Below are 17,533 nucleotides of genomic sequence, written 5' to 3'. Positions count from 1 at the left end.
TACATGTTTTATTTTTGGTTGTACATTTGTTACTTATTTTTTAATAAGTTCAGTGTGGTGGTTGGGTGGATAAAAAGCCAATGCAGCAGTAAATTGTTTAAAAACATGTAACATTCAACTGAATGCATATGCAGCTAAAAATGTATTCTCTATAAATGAACATAAAAAAAACTTAAGAAACAAGTTTAGCAATAATTGTTAACTTAAAAAGGGGGAATATGAATCATCAAAAAAGTACTGAAAAATTTGAATGAAAATGCAAAGATGATATTTCTAAGCCTACAACTAGGGACTCTTTTAAAAAAAAAAAAAAGGCTGAAAATAGTGTACATTATTTTTTCAAGCTATAAATTCCTATTTTGACTCCTCTAAAATTGATAACTACTGTAGACATGGGGTCAAATTAGGGATTTGTAACTTGAGAAAATAATGTACACTATTTCCAGCCTTGTTTGTTTACTTTTTTAGAGTTCCTAGTTGTAGGCTTAAGAAATATAATTTTTGCATTTTGATTCAACTTGTTTCTGTTCTTTTTCTTCTCCCTTTTTAAATTAAAAGTTTTTACTAATCTTTTATATTTTGAGGAGTAGTAGCTAACAATAAATAGTTTCTTCACCATACTTCATTATTGTAATATATTTTATTGCTTATCTTGCTGCACAGGTATGCCATAGACAGAATTGGGGAATACTATAAGAGAAAGGAGGAATTCCTAGACTTGTCAGAAAATAAGTATGTGGAAAACGTGAGCTAACTATCCAAATCTGTGCATCAGAGTTAATTCTGATTTTGTTCTACCAGGAAATAAAAGAGATTAATGTAAAAATTATTTTATGCTATATATATTAAAGTTTGAGTAATATGTAAGCGGAACCTTTAATTTTAAGTGTGAATATTTTTAAATGGTTTTTACTCTTTCATAAATCATTGACCACTCGACAACCAAACCAGAAATAGGTTATATTTTTTTATGAGTATTAGATTACCTTAGAATATAGAAATATATAAAGAATATTCATTTTAAATCATCATAAGAGAAATAGTTTTTGTTTTTATTGTACCTTACAAATTCAAAGCAAATATGATGCTAACAATATTGCTTGACCTCTATAAAGTGAAAGCCTAGAATTGACAAGTTGTAGGCAATGATGTATCATATGCATGTTTATTCAATAGTACTGAAATATGCAGTGTATTTATGAAAGTATAAATCTGCATGTGTGTATGTATTCATTTATAGACCCAACAATTTATGAATAATGGACCATATGCTAGATCAGTTGGATTTGTGAATTGTATGAATAAAAAAAAATCTTTGTTTTCCTACTTTGAGACTTGATTTTATAGTATAGTCAGAGCAAGTAACAACTGAAATGTTTCAGTAAAAAAAACAAAAAACACAGCTACAATGCATTTTGGATTTCATAAAATGACCAAAACATGACATTAACAAAAATTTCATATTGTAGGCATCTAGGGACAGCCACAGTGCATTCTGGCTGTTTGTCAAAGTACTAAAACACGAAAAAGATCTTATTTGTCATTGTGGCTGTTTTGCTTCCATCTAAAACATATTTTGGGAAATTTAGGATTGCTACAACACCTTGTTATCATTTTGTAAATCATTCCCAAATCAAACTGCATGTCTCAAAGTTAAAAATAATCTCAGTATTTCAGCTTCTTTATTTAAAATGCAAGGTTCCAAAAGTTACACGATAATATAACAAGTTATTCTGAGATCTGTGTGAAGCTATTAAAATAAACTTGACAGTAAGCTAACAAAATGAAGTTGTTCTGTTTTTCTATCTAAATTTTTGCTACTGTGGCAGTTGGATTTATTAGTTTTGCACACATTTGCATTTTTCGTTGTTGAAGCAAAGCTTAAAACTGCAGTAAATGAATCCTTTAGTTGGTCCAGGTTTTGCACTTGCAACTGAGTGAAGTATAACACTGATAACATCTTCAAGACTTGAAAACGTTTGTCATTTCTGGCTTAAAACTGGTCCAGCTGAATTAACACTCATAATGACATAAAGAACCTTTTTCAGAGCAAGTCTTTCCCAGTCAAGTTGTGGAATGCAAACAATGACATTTTGTCCAAATTCTGTTTTACTGCATGACCATTTTTTCAGCCTCTTTTCAAAGTTCTGTCTTTGAATCTTGTTTATTTTTCTCTCTAACCATCTTCTTTTTCCTCACTTTTTGCACAAATAACATGCACAATTCTTTTACACAAGAAGCATTTCAAGGTCTTCTCTGAACATAGCATCCTGGCTGATTGAGTAGGACTTGTCACAGTATATCTACCTTTAGTAAGTTACTCAGAAACCCATCCTCAGTAAGTAGTAAGTGCAAACAATGAGCAACACAATGCTATGGTTATTAAAAAAAAGTCTTGATGTTTTCATAACATTTGCTGCACCATTAGTTACAGCATGCAATTTTTGTTAGCTTGCATCTTTTCCAAAAAACTCAAAGATAACTTCTCTCAGCTTTTCTTTCAGATTTACAGCAGTGTGGCCTTCTAGTGGCCACAGCTCAGTGTGAAAATATGAACTTCCCAATCCAACAAGACTGCAACCCACACTCCTAGGAAAGGCAGCTTTTGATGCTTGTCTGTCCACCCATTAAACATAATAGTGGCAACTTCAGTCTTGATTAGCTGATGTCTGATATCCTGCTGAATTGTTTTATACACATCCACAAGCGGGGGCCTTTCCCAATGTTAACTTGTTTGGCAAATGAATACCAAAATGTTTTCTGTGAATTTTCTGAACCCTGTTTTTGCACAATGGTGAATGGTAGCAAGTCGTCACTTAGCCACAGAATACAATTTCTGAGTATGCTACAGTAGGTTTAAGCTGCCAGTAATTTGTAAGTGTGTTGATTTGCTTCTTTACTATTTTTTTCTGTGTTTGTGTCTATTCTGTGTATCAAAAAGAGATTAACCTTCATGTTGCTAGTCGCTATTCCTTCCTCAAGCCTGTGGGTACGGGATATATGAGCTGATTTATTTTAACTTCAGTAGTTCTTGCTCATCTGTTGAACACGGTCGACAGTAATACACATCTTTCTCCACAATATTACCATTTTCTTCCACAACAGTCCATAATACTGCTAAGCTGCTTTACCTTACTTGTTATTACGTGTTTGTACGCTATTAATTTGGCATTTTGGGAAGCCAAATTAACTGACACATTGCCATTTGTGTCTTTACACTTCCCTGACCCCAAACAGTTCAACTGCAGACTCATTTGGACTTCCTGGTGTACGATGGGATCTACAAAAAAATTTTTTGATTTTATTACTAATTCAATTTAATAATTTCATCAAAGCAATAAGAATTTAGATATATCCACTTAAATAGTCAGTGGCAGAATACATTAAAATAGTATTATTTCATTGACAAATGAACATCAGAGTAATAGATTTGAGAAAATGTTTTTGTTATCCTTTATTATTATTTATATTACATTATTTTAATAAGATTTATTTTATATTATATATTTTGTAGATTGAAGTAAATAATAATAAGGAAAAGCACAAGTCTCTCATAACTGGTAATATTTTATAGTTTAGTAAATACTGTTTTGGGGTCTGCAGACCTCTATACCTTCAGATTACACCCCACTGTAGCCTTTTTTGTACCCCCTATGGACTTGCCCGCTTCTGTGTGTACTATGCCTAAAATGTAGTATGCACACAAGGAATAGACTCACCCGTTCAGTTTTTATGGGTGACAGGTTGCACCATTTTGGTTACAATTCAAACGGATCTTTCAGAGCATTTACACTGTAGTTTTAGTTAATATCACAATAAACTCAGTTTAATAATATATGGTAATAAAGACTAATGTAATTCTTTAAGTATATTGGTGTTATAAGGGTGTTTCAAGTGGTTACAGCCACATGCATTGCTGATAGATGTAGGTATAGTTAACATTAGTAGTTACTTAGGGTAGATCTAGTAGAATCGTAGATTAAGCCTCAATTTCAATTTGCCTGACTGACATTTGTAGATGTAAGCACAATAAACTTGAATGCTTTTCTAATCAGAGAGGATGTAAGAATCTAATAAACACAGATTCAAACTTGTTACTTACAAGAAATGATGACAGTCAGTGTAAAACTTATAAAAAGCTCTAGTCTAGAAGTTGAGGTTGGTGGTCTTGCACGCTCGACAGTACCTGTTTTTGTTGTTGAAAGCACACACTCTTATGAAAATGAGCATATACGCCAATGGCTGAGCCATTCAGTAGTTATTAGCAGCTCAAGAAATAATCAGTGGCTGCTGGGGCCACAAAAAAATAGTGACAGATGGCACAAATCAGTGGCAGCTCCCAGGTCTATCTATTTCTCAATACCGATTAAAATGCATCTTTGGTTTGTACTTTTACTTTTGTGGTCAAGCATCTTAAATGCGTTAGTTAATTCTACATAATATTTTGTCATATTGCATGAATGTGTGCTATACGTGACCATTTTTATGACATATATTTCTTGCTCATTGAAAATAACAAAAAATGCCACAGTGCTTCTAACTTCTTTTGTTGTATTGAATAATGCTTACAATGACCCATCTTAAGTATCTTGACTTCACTACACTATATTGTAAATTTAATATAGACTGAATAATGGTCTCCATGATTAATTGCCTTACAGTAATAGTAATTTTACTCGTTACTCCTATATCATCACTATGTAATGTGTTTTATACTTTCTCGATAATTATGATGAATACACACATTATTTCTTACTCATTAAACTGTACGATCTGATGAAGAGTGTTAGCTCGAAACATCATCCTTCTTTAAATAAAAATATAAAAAAACTTGGTGATTGTTCAACCTATTATTTAATTTTGATATTTTTGTTGCCTATGCAGTTTTAACTATATTTGTCTAATGTTCATTTCTTACCAACTTCTTTTGTGCGAGCCATTCTCCTCTTGTTTGCATTGTATTGATATGTGCCTTTTGCTATACTTTATCTTGCCACAATTCTGTACTAGCATCTCAATCTTGTTATTACCACTGGAATAAATTAGACAATCCAAATCAAGCCAAGCATTGCAAAAGTAGTAACATCATATGCTGCAGATTTTAGAAAATGTCTGTCTAGCTGCTCCAAGAGTTTCTGCACCTATCACTTCATATTTATTTAAACACCTGTAATGCTGAGAGGTTAAAGCCTCTATTTCTTTTGAAGTTTTTAATTTTTTCACTTCAGGCTAGCATGGCTGGTAGTTATGGTAGGTTGTACGATTGAAACTGGTCCTTTAACATGCTCACCCCCTTTAGTCATAGGGGTGCTATAATGTAACAGTCAATCCCACTATCATTGGTAAAGAGTTGGAGGTGGGTGGTATTGACTTTTTCTATTGACTATAGTCTATAACTTCAAAATTACAGATGGTTAGCACAGATGACACTTGAGTAGATTTGCAACAAATTCAACAAACACAATTTTTCACTTTAAACATTAATTCTTGGTATCACTGTTTAGTGAGTATGATACTTCTCTTCAAATTATGTTTTGTAACTAACGTCAGTACGTAATTATCAGAAAGATTTCTCTTTTAAAGGATTCTGCAGCAAGTAACACTTTTTTTATTTCATGTTACTATTCTTGTACTAAAGAGTGAAGAGAAAAGGTAACAAGTTTAGACACATAGTTTGGTTTGTGGTTGACTTACAAACCATCAGTGCATTATGGGTGGATACAAAATAGCCATAATGCATTGTAGCTGGTTTTTTACAAAATCCATAACACACTATAGCTGTTTTTTGGGTGGTTGTTTTTATTGTGGAAAATTTAAGACCATATTAACATTCCTCTGATTTCTGCAGAGATGAGCCACAGTGCACTACTTTGCATAATGAAGTGCAGTTTAAGCCAATGCAACTTAAACTTAATATACTGGAGCATGTGTATAAATTACTTACAGAAATATGTCATATCTATGTTAAGCCTAATTTAGCTAAATAATTAGTGTTGAAATCTACTGTTTGAAGCATGGTTAGAAAATCGACCTTGCAGTAATAAGTGTTTGGACTGAAGATTTCATCAAAATAGACATCTCCATTTAGGTAACTGAAACTTTATTTTACGAACATTTTGGTGGTTGTGCAGTTCACAGTATTCATGGTTAATAACAACAAACTGATTCATTTTAATGACTGTTCCATACAATAAAGTAAAATTAATTTTCATTGTGGTATTAAGTTTGCAAGACCTAATACTTATTGCATATTTTTAACAGCTAAACCACAGTATAAAAAAGGGGAGCTAAATGTAATAATCAATGTAAGAGTCAGAGATAAATCCAATTTGTTGCTTTAAGTATAATATTTGTAAAAAAAAATAACATTGCAAACAAAATAAATATGGTATTTTTATGCAAATTACCATGTTTTCACAATTTTTTGTGGAATGTTTGAATAAATCATTGGGGTTGTTAACCTGTTACGATGATGGACTGCAAAGTTCTCTAAAACATTGGTGAAATATTTGCTTAAATGATTTGTTTGGAGTTTGAAAAACTGTAAGAATGTAAACTTGCAGTTTGTCAAGTGTGTACACAGATTCAAGTAATTTTGTTTAACATGGTTATTTTCTTAAAAACATCATGTTTTGCTATATTAGCAGTATATGCTTTACATCAAAAAATTATCAGATTGTGCCATATATTGTTACATGGAATTATTTTAATTTTTTCATTGTTTATTTATAAAATTTACATTTTATTAGATTTTTAGTATCCTAGTTGTAGCCTACAGCTAAATCTGATGATTCAAGTTATTTTTCCCATTGTTTATTTATAAAATTTACATTTTATTAGATTTTTAGTATCCTAGTTGTAGCCTACAGCTAAATCTGATGATTCAAGTTATTTTTCCCATTGTTTATTGATTGTAGAAAGTTGCATATTAATTTACATTATATTCATTATTTTGAAATGTACATTTACTTCTTATTTGCTGTTCAGTAAAGAGTGGGTTTTACATTTTATGAATGTTTTTTAAAATATTAAGTCCATAAGTTTAAGAATAATTTGCATGTATTAAATATCATCTTGAACTGACTTATCCAACTAAGGAACCACTGAAAGTTAAGGGATGTTCCACGAGATTCTTAGTAGCTTGTGAGTGTAAATTCAAGGTTAAAAATTTGATTTTTAAAAGAGGTAAACTTCAATCATAATAGCTTGGTAAGTCTCTTAATATGTCACATTGTTAAATTATTAAGCTTATGCCCAGATCTTAAATAACACCTTAATAACTTATGATAACAATTTTTGTAACACACATTCGGGACAAGTAATACTCTAGTGTTTTGAGATTTCTCATATTTATCCTTAGAATGAAATTTGGACTGGAAATCCATGTGTTAACTTACACGTACCATACAGGTAGCTAAGTAAATTCCATCTATCTTTTCCATTAACACAACTATATTTAATTCTAACTATTATTCTTTAAAGAATGAGTCTGACTACCTTTTATCACATAACCAAGATACCTAGCAATACTGAGTTTAGAAATTAATGTTATAAATGGGCATGAGAACTGTTCATCCATTGCATGTTCCCGTGAAATGCGTGTATATTAAATGTCACTGTTGTTTGCTTTCAATCTCACCTATTTTGTTACTGACCTATTCACTCAGCTTAGCCCTCATTTACAGTATTAAAGAAGTAATATTGAAATGGCTGTCAAACTCAAACCATTCATCTAATTTATAATCTATTTAAAATTTTTCTCTCTCTGTGGGAGTCCACCTGAGTTCCTTTGCCAAATTTCATTGGAATTGGTTTTTACCAGTTCCTCACAACAATTTTTGACATCAAATACACACCAACAACTCTCCTTTATAGGTATAGACAAAATTGATAGGCATCTAATGGACCAATCTGTTACTAAGCACAAATTAAAACCAGAATTATAAATTATAGCATCATGCTGGAACATTGATTTATATGTGAAACCAAGTCATCCATATCAACTAAGTTATTCTCTATCTTAGTAAGGAAAGACATAGTGATATTGTATTGCTGGTTTATTTCTGAAACCAAGTCATCCATATCAACTAAGATGTTCCATATGTTAATAAAGAATGATATGGTGTGAAGCTGTGTCACTGTTTTACTTTTGAAACTAAGTTGTGCATATCAACTACAATGTTCCATATGTCAGAAGAGAAAGATATGATGCTGCTGTAACGGTAGTTTGTTACTGAAACCAAGTCATCCATATTAACTACAATATTCCATATGTTAGAAAGGAAAGATATGGGGATGCTGTAACATTGTTTTTTCTTAAAACCAGGTTGTGCATATCAATTAAGATGTTTCATATGTTAGCAAGGAAAAATGTGATGATGCTGTGACACTGGTTTGTTTCTGAAACCAAGTCATCCAATAAACTAAGAAAACTAAATTACACATAGTTTCAAAACAAATAAAACATTTATATGAAAAAAATTAACCTACTATTTTGAATGTTTAATTCTCAGTAACTTATGTAAATTTTAAGGTTATAATTTTGTTTAATTAATGATGATTAAGAGACTACAGGTAGGTTTCAATGGAAACTGATTATTGTAAGGATTAGTTGTTGAATATTAATATTTATAATTTTTAAAATTGTAAAAATATTTCTGGTTTTCTTTAGAAGAGTCAAGACAAGTAACTTATTTAATGTCATCCTTACATGAATGCAAGAATATATATACTATGTACATTTACATATAAGTTTAATCTTCATCAACATTGTGGTACATTAAGGTGTATGCTTAAGAAATTCTGGAATACGTATTTTCAACTTGACATTATTAAAGCTGTAAAGAGGCCTGGGGTTTGAATCCCCATCACACCAAACGTGCTCACCCTTTCAGCCATGGAGGTGTTATAATGTGAAGGTCAATCCCACTATTCATTGGTAAAAGAGTAGCCCAAGAGTTGATGGTGGGTGGTGATGACTAGCTGCCTTCCCTCTAGTCTTACACTGCTAAATTAGGGACGGCTAGCACAGATAGTCCTTATGTAGGTTTGCACGAAATTCATAACAAACAAACAAAGCTGTAAAGCAAAATCCTAATGGCAGCTTGATAATTTAACTTTGCATACACCCATGTATACATACAGAGCTCGGAGGTCATATTTTCACAAATAATTTGTATACTGTACTGCATCTTTACACCATTAAGTAGTACAAAATGTAATTAAAACAAATTATTACTATAGATTCTATAACACACACCTTGATGGAAATTTTATACTAATAATAAAACCTAAGTTTGTTTTTGAGTAAGTGTAATGATGTCCTTTTGAAAATACCACAAGCTTGTATCAAGATACATTGCAGTTTATATATAAAAATTAAGAAACTAAAAATATTTTGGAATAACTTAATTATTCTTCAAGAAAAAACAGGCTTTTTTGTAACTTAAGCATAGTAACCAGTTTAAATACAAATGTACAAGATTTAACATACAAAATTATAATTTCAAAACTAAAGTTATACAATAAAAATCTAAGATTGACTGTTTCATTTGTTTATACTTGATAATGTTTCAAATTTTATTTTGGTAAGCAACGAGTACTGTAGTAATAGTACTTTGAAGAGTATCAAAACATGCCTTAATACATGAAAATGATAAACAATGAATACGCACAAATATTTCTCTATAATAAAAAGAATGTATTATAAATAACATCCTCTTTTGTTGTTTATTCAAACAGAATATTTTTGTGAACATGAATTATAAAAATCACGAGAGCAATGAATCAAACATGTATAAGAATCTCATGATGTTGAATAAATTTTCTGTAAAATAAGCTACCAAGATGATTCGGATTGTACATCCATTAAAGCTTTTTCCACGCTCTCTACAGACAAGTTTATGTCACTTATTTCACTGATTTCATCTTCCCCTATTCCCTCTTCTTTGTTCACTTCATTCTGGTTTTCATAAGCTACTGTATTTGAATTTTGTCTTGTTTCTGTTCTTTCCACGTTGTCCGACAAAAACATATATTTCTCTTGTACACAATCTACATGTCCTGGAACAGATGTGCTGTTAGATTTTTCTCTCACTTCAGTAAACCCTGTCTTTTCTTGGAATGATTGTTTGGAATCATCAAGGTCTCTATGTAAAGATTCTCCCAAGTTTTCTATTCTTGCTGAAGAGGCAGATTTAAAAATGGGTTGCTGTGGGGTGCTGTATGAATCCATCTTCGGAGAAGTATTTTTTTTTAGTAACAATTGAAACTGGTTCAGAAACATGTGAAGTGTGAATGGGGCTGAAAGGTGTGTTCAAGCTACTTTCTAAAGATTTATTAGAATTCAATACTGGATCAGGTAAATTTCGATGCTTATTTAAAAGAACTGTGTCAGGTTCGGCTTTATTAGTTCCTGTTTCCTTAACTAAGTCTATTTCTTCATGGGGAACTTCATTCTTATCTGTAAGTGTCACAATGTTCTTGTCATCTCCCTCTAATAACACTGATTGGGACTTTGGAAGGGTTTTTGTAATTTTAGTTGTAGTAGATTTTTTATTTTCTAATGAAGTGTCCAAATTATTTACTGGTTTTGTAAGATAACTTCCTATTTCACTTTCAGAACTTTTCAAAATAGGGACTTGAGCTTTCCAAACAGCATCAAGATTAACTATAGATTTGCTATTATTAGATGGTTCTTTACTCGGTAGAACATTTGAAAGGGTGGATGTTTGTGTTTTCCATTCTTTATCAAGATTAATAGGAGCTTCAGTACTTTCCAAAAGCTTTTCACTTTGTAAAACTTTAGAAGTGGTGGATGTTTGTGTTTTCCATTCTTTATCAAGATTAATAGGAGCTTCAGTACTTTCCAAAAGCTTTTCGCTTTGCAAAACTTTAGAAGTGGTGGATGTTTGTGTTTTCCATTCTTTATCAAGGTTAATAGGAGCTTTAGTACTTTCCAAAAGCTCTTCACTTTGTAGAACTTTAGAAGTGGTGGATGTTTGTGTTTTCCATTCTTTATCAAGATTAATAGGAGCTTCAGTACTTTCCAAATGCTGTTCACTTTGTAGTATTTTAGAAGGAACGGACCTTTGTGTTTTCCATTCTGTACCAAGATTAACTGGTTCTTCAATGGGTAGAAGTTTAGAAGAGGTAGATCTTTTGGATTTCCATGCACTATCCAAGTTAACTGGTGTTTTAGTAAGTTCTGAATCTTTACATGAGTTAGACATTTGATTCTCCCATGCTGCATTCAAGTTAACTGGTATTTTTTTAAATTCAGGTGGTTCATTAATTTCTGAACTATTAGATGTTAATGGTAGCTGGGTTTTCCATTCTGTATTTTGCTTAATTACTGATTCTACAAAACCATGTCTCACTTCATTTTCTAAGTCTTTGGAAGTTGCCTGGCCTAACCTTTTCTCTTCATCTGTGTCCTGACTGGAAGAATCAGGGTTTTTATCTTTAGAAACAGAAGAATCATGTTCTAAAAGTGATTTGAGATCTTTAAAACAATCTTGCGGCCCAATTGGTTGTTTGCATTCAGAAGTTTCACCCATAACTGTATCAAACTTTTGTTGCATGTTTAATAAATCTAAACTATTATTGCTTAAACGTTTGCCTTTGGAAGCTTTTACTGGTGTACTTACTGTAGGACTGGCATCATCATCCTTAGGAATATATTTTGAAATTGGGTTAAAGAAATTTTTAGTCTTGTTAAGAATACTGCTGCTTACCTTGTCAGGTAATGTTACATGTTGCATATCATGCTCTCCTTTTTTCTCTAGAATGACTTCTTCACTGGTCACATTTGTTAAGAATGCTTTGTCTGGTGGAATTCTGTATGAAGATGAAGCATTTTTTAATAAATATGAGTATGAATCTAAAGAGCGGTTTTGCAAATAGTGATTATACCTGCTATCTAATACTTCTGATTCTTGCTGTAGCCTTTTAATCCTGTGCTTGGCCTCAGATAAAAACTTAGCAGATTCATTCTTTATATAACTTTGGTTCATAAAGGGATATGTTGGTGGAACTAACTGAAGCTCAGGTGGAAGATGGGTGTTTGATAATGAGGTATCGAAAAATGAACCAAGTGGGTGAAAGGTGGTGCTTGCACGTCCTACCGAAGATGTTTTATTGTGTATAGGCATTTCAATGTCTGTTGCAAGTCTTGAAGATGTGGGTAGTTGTGTCTGAGTTTCAGTACATTGTGCTGTAATAAAAGATTTGGCATCAGCATGAACTTGAGCTTCTCGTACTTGTTCCCTCAAATCTCTGATTACCAGGTTCATATCTTGAATCTGCTTCAACAGTTGTTCATTCCTGAAGCACAATAAGAATTTAAAATTAATTATATAAAAATAAGATACAGACATCTATAATATGGAAAGATTAATTACTTATGTCATTTTTTTGTGCCAAAAATAATAACTTCATACACTAACAGATCATAAATGATATATGTACAAAGTAACAATTATTCAATTTAGCAACACTTGGAATTTTATTAATTCATAAAAACTACCTGAACACAAAATATCTAAAACATTAGTAAATATACCAGAAGAACAGTTTAGTTATAATTTTGTGTTTATATTGCAACAATGAAGAAAACTAATCCAATTTTTCAAAGAAAAGCAATTCTTAAATTCAAACTATAAATTACCAGGGCTAGAAAAAATGAAAGCAAAAAAAGCTATTAAAGAAGTTTAGTTTTTAATTATATTTTTCTGTTTTCTAGGATTATTTCACTGATTTTTTTTTTCATGTATCTATTTGAGATGAGTATCGTATATTTTGGAGTTATTCTTTATGTTTTACAGAGATTTTTCAAAATTATTTTCTCTTATTACACAACAACATCCTGTTTAAAAATATAAAAACGATTTGGTTGTATTAGAGACACATCCCACAGTGTTTTTCAATTCCTATTCATTTAACATTATTATTCATCTGGGCAATAAAAGTTTCACAGATGAACACTCACTTACTTTTAAAGGGTTTACAGTGTATCTCTTTTTAACTGAATACTCTATTTCCATTTTAGCTCACAAATAGTTGAAATAATAAATATTTATGATCCAGAAGTGAAATGAAACCAACCGGACAGTGATGCTTTGTGCCAGTCGTTGGGTGTCCTCTAATTCCCTCTCCAAACGATGCCTTCTCTCCTGCCACATTCCTTCATCTAGTTTATGACTGTCTTTAATACGTTCCAGTTCTTTTTGTAGCTTACTCACCTTTTACAGAATAAATATTTATCCATTACTTTAAACATATGACATTGACAATTTTTGACACAAAATGCTAAAATCTTATTCCTTCATCATATATGTAAGTATGGAGAATATAACTTGTCAATCATATGATAATTTTATTGAAAATATTTTATCAGTGAGAGAACAATTAAAAGAAAATTAACTTCATGTTTTTTCACTTACTGAAGATAATACTTTCTAAAACAAATCATATACAAATAAATATATAAATACAAAATGATACAGTTTTTTCTAATACCATATCAATGCTTGTAAACACAGTTTCACATGCCTCATAAATGCTACAAAGCTTATTCTTTGGTAATTAGAAAAGCAATGGGTATGAAAAGTAATATATAACCCACAAATAGTTCAAAACTTTAGAAAATAAATTTTATTAACTCAATCTGTTTCTTTGTAATCCTTAATTACCTTTTGGCATCAACCAACTTCCACAATTACTCAATAACTTGGTGTTTAATAAGCGTGTTGTGATAACACAGGATATAGAAAATTATATCCTTTTTAAGATAAAAATATATAAGTTACAAATTCAAAGAATTTATTATGAACTTATACCTGCTTATAGCTTACTTGTATTTCCTAATGTTAATTTTTAATAAAACAGAGATGTACAACAAGAAGATGATATTTAAATTATGGTCAAAATCATTGATAAGTGATGAATCAGTACAGCTTGATGCTATAACTCAGGTTATGACCAGAATTTGCTTGTACAATTCCTGTACCTGCATGTTTTGGTTAAGCCATGTTACTACAACATAAACATTAAATACTGATTGACTAAAATCCATAGAAAAACACGTTACTAAGGTGATAAGAACATGTTTGTTTATTTTAGTGTAGTTATACCTTCACTCTGTTGAAATGTGAAAGAGTTAACTTTATATATTCAGTTGCAACAGATTTCACTTTCAACAAAAAATTCTTTTGTTTTCCCAAGAAAACCTCACCTCTGTTGACGGTTTGTTAAGTTTGTATTTTAATTCACGAATAGTTTCAGCAGCTTGTGCTTTTTCACTTTCTAATTCCTTTTGTAGATCTTCAAGGTAAGTTCTAGTAGAAGCCAGTTCCTTGGTGGTTGACCGCAGGTCAGTTTTGAGGACACTGTGGTCAGACAAAATTTCCAATCTGTTTAGTAAAGCTTCATTCTAGGAAGAAAAACAAAGTTACATATTCGTGAAGTTATATGTCAAGCTAACTAAGTTTAATTATATTAATATTAAGATTTGTTAATACAAAACATAGAAGCTACTTTAAAAAAGTTAAAAGATTGTCCTTCTTAAGTGAACATTTAATAATTTATTACATTTATTCATGATCTTAAACAATACAATAAAATGTTCAACATAAAATTCTTAGGAAATGTTTTTTGACATTAGATGCATAATGACACTTCAGTCTACTGGTATAGCTTTTAAGTACTTTCCCAGAACTTAGTTAAAAAGCCAATTTCTAAATAACATTATACGAAAGATCGATTCCTATAATGGCTTCATCTTAAGAGTAAAATTACTTATAAAATTCTACAATTTTGCTTCTTAAGTGGCAACTACAGAACCCCCCCAAAAAAATCAAATCTAATATTTAGACATGATAACTTTTCAAATAAGTAAAGATTGTTTTTACTTAGTAAATTTCACCAATACAACACTGTTGCACATAAATCTATGGTTTATAAAGTGTATAAGGCTAGTAGTAGAAAATGATGTTTAGAATCTTGATGAAAAATTTGGAAAAAATATTTTTTTTTATTGTTAGGTAATGCCTTTAAGATACAGATTAACTGGAAGGTATAAACAATTATGCAAACCATGAAGATGACTTCAAACTCTCACAACACCTGCCTGTGAAACTTATCTAGTAAAATGTATCTAATCATTTGTATAAAGTAGAAATGTTTTTGATGTAAGAGAAGGAAGATAAATTACTTGAATGTTATAATCTTTCACATTATACTATCATATCATGGCCTATGTATTGCAAAAATAAGCTTATTTTGTATCCTGTACATTTTATGATGTTTAAGACATTGTTGTTACAAATCTTACTTAATATGTGTACTGTTTTGTATATTGAGAAAATATGTGTATGCTTTTCACAATTGAGATGCAAATGTTCCTAAACTGTACTTTATAAAGTTCTAGTATTATCACTAAGTAAGGCATTTAACTCCTGTTTAGCTTAATGTTAAGGAATGTTTAAATTATTAACCATTTGATCAAAATATTTTTGTTGGCACTTCATGTGCAAAATTACTAATCAAAACTGAATTTTACAATTTAGGTAGTGTAAAATATTTCAAGAGCATTATGCTTGAACTGTATCTCCATGATAGTTTTAATTAGGAAAACATTTTGATCTTCATAACGATGGTCTGATATGGAAACCAAATTGTTTCCACTGCAGAAATTTCCAAGCAGTTGCAATTCATAAACAATGCTTTTGAAACTGCTAAAATGTTTATACATACCTCTAGTTGTGCTTCAATATAATGGAAACAAAAAGCATGACATACCATATATTTATCTGATTCTTCATGAACTATGCTTGTAAGCCTTAACGATTTATATTTATGTTAGAAGAACATCAAGTTATCTTTACATCTAATGTACAAATAATTTTTAATTACAGTAAATACTTCTAAATTTCTTGCTTGTTTGTAGTTAAGCACAAAGCTACACAATGGGTTATCTTTGCTGTGCCCACCACAAATATTGAAACCCAGTTTCTGGCATTATAAGTCTGCAGACTTACCCCTGTGCCACTGGGAGGCTCTAAATTTATATTCAGCATAAAGTGTTTCAACAGTTTTGTACAAGCAAAAAGCTGACAGATAATTTTTTTTTAATGACTAATTTCCATAGTAAATTTACTATTTGTAACAGGCTTGCTAGGTAAAACAAAGTTATTATATAAAACTATACAGATGATTATGATACCACTTTTAAACTTTATATTAATAGCATATAACATCAAATAGAAATTTAAGTACAACCAATTATACTTTACTTTCAACTTTTTCTTGTTTCACATAAATATGGCCCATTCTTTTGACATATACATAATAATTTGTCAGGTTTACTTAAGTATTTTCATCTTTTCATAATAAACAAACATTAATCAAAATTTGCCCTAATACATATGTAAAAAAGGTTAAAATTAAAAATCTTTCCTTACAATGAGAGTTATTCAACCTCATTTTTCATAGATAAGTACTTTTTAGACAATCTAGCGTGGCTCATTCTTTCTTCTTTTTTTTTCACTACATAGTATTTATTTTAGCCAATTTTGTCTATTTAAAGCCACAATATATATCCATCTAAATCTTAGTTTTTGAATCTTTGGACTTATAAAAACTACTGACAAAGAATCTGGAAACTGTCTTTTGGCTTACTAGTATTCTATCAATTCCAAATTCAAGTGAGTGCAAAATGTTGCTACTATTCCAGAAACTTCAACATTTACATCCGGTGGGCTTTATTTTGGTTTTTATTCAATGCTTTCATGATGTGTGCTAAATGGCACTAATGATCAGAGAATATGAGCAGCACAGCCATTGGCTTTGAGCAAATCCTCAAATTCTTTATACATAGATTTGGCTAGGTACTCAATAAACTATCCACCAGCACCTTGAAAGGTGAGAATCACAATAAAGTTACTTACTAAACTTTTGTCAGATATTTACCGATAACTGTAAATAGGTACAGTCAATATGGAGAAAGTTGTAGGATATATTTTCACCAAAATCTCATCCTGTTGCAATTATTTTTGCCATATTAGCCCAACATTAGAAATTGGCAAAGGGTGAAAAAGTACTGATAATGGAAACCTGACATGAAACTGCATTTCTATATATATATAAAAAAAAGTTAAAGTTACCTGTTTAACAAGTGCAGTCTTTTCACTATCCAAACTTTTGATGATTAACTGTAATTCTCTTAACTTTCTGTCTTTTGTTTCTTGTTCATTTTTCATTTCTTCAAGATGCAGCTTTTCTTCTTCTAAACTTCAGGAATGATAAAACAATCAAGTTTTCCAAGTAAATTAGTAACAAAGCATGGTAACACAATCATACAATACAGCACAAGTTGTTCAGGTAAACTGTAGCTAGTAATAAAGTAAGATAATACAATCATACTATACAGCACAAGTTGTTCAGGTAAACTGTAGCTAGTAATAAAGTAAGATAATACAATCATACAAGTTGTTCAGGTAAACTGTAGCTAGTAATAAAGTAAGATAATACAATC

General features: G+C 30.8%; 2 protein-coding genes across 6 annotated transcripts in view; one reads left to right on the top strand and one right to left on the bottom strand.

Moving 5' to 3' along the window:
* LOC106472633 (ethanolamine kinase 1-like) overlaps window positions 1-1,332 on the top strand; it is a 29,072-nt gene extending 27,740 nt beyond the window's left edge. For all 4 annotated transcript variants that reach the window (XM_022401181.1, XM_022401183.1, XM_013933286.2 and 1 more), the window contains one exon: window positions 664-1,332. In XM_022401181.1, coding sequence (XP_022256889.1) covers window positions 664-754 — 91 coding nt within the window. In that variant the 3' untranslated portion in view covers window positions 755-1,332. The remainder of the gene's footprint in view (window positions 1-663) is intronic.
* An 8,378-nt stretch (window positions 1,333-9,710) lies between these two features.
* Window positions 9,711-17,533, bottom strand: part of LOC106472632 (oral-facial-digital syndrome 1 protein-like) — a 12,616-nt gene continuing 4,793 nt past the window's right edge. For both annotated transcript variants that reach the window (XM_022401179.1, XM_022401180.1), the window contains exons 4-7: window positions 17,163-17,289; window positions 14,234-14,431; window positions 13,105-13,241; window positions 9,711-12,324 (exon numbers count right to left, since the gene is read on the bottom strand). In XM_022401179.1, the coding sequence (XP_022256887.1) occupies window positions 10,197-12,324; window positions 13,105-13,241; window positions 14,234-14,431; window positions 17,163-17,289 (2,590 nt within the window). In that variant the 3' untranslated portion in view covers window positions 9,711-10,196. The remainder of the gene's footprint in view (window positions 12,325-13,104; window positions 13,242-14,233; window positions 14,432-17,162; window positions 17,290-17,533) is intronic.

Source organism: Limulus polyphemus, unplaced genomic scaffold (genome assembly GCF_000517525.1).
Source record: "Limulus polyphemus unplaced genomic scaffold, Limulus_polyphemus-2.1.2 Scaffold5478, whole genome shotgun sequence".
Taxonomy (NCBI): Eukaryota; Metazoa; Arthropoda; class Merostomata; order Xiphosura; family Limulidae; genus Limulus; species Limulus polyphemus.
This window is presented reverse-complemented; position numbering and strand designations above follow the sequence as displayed.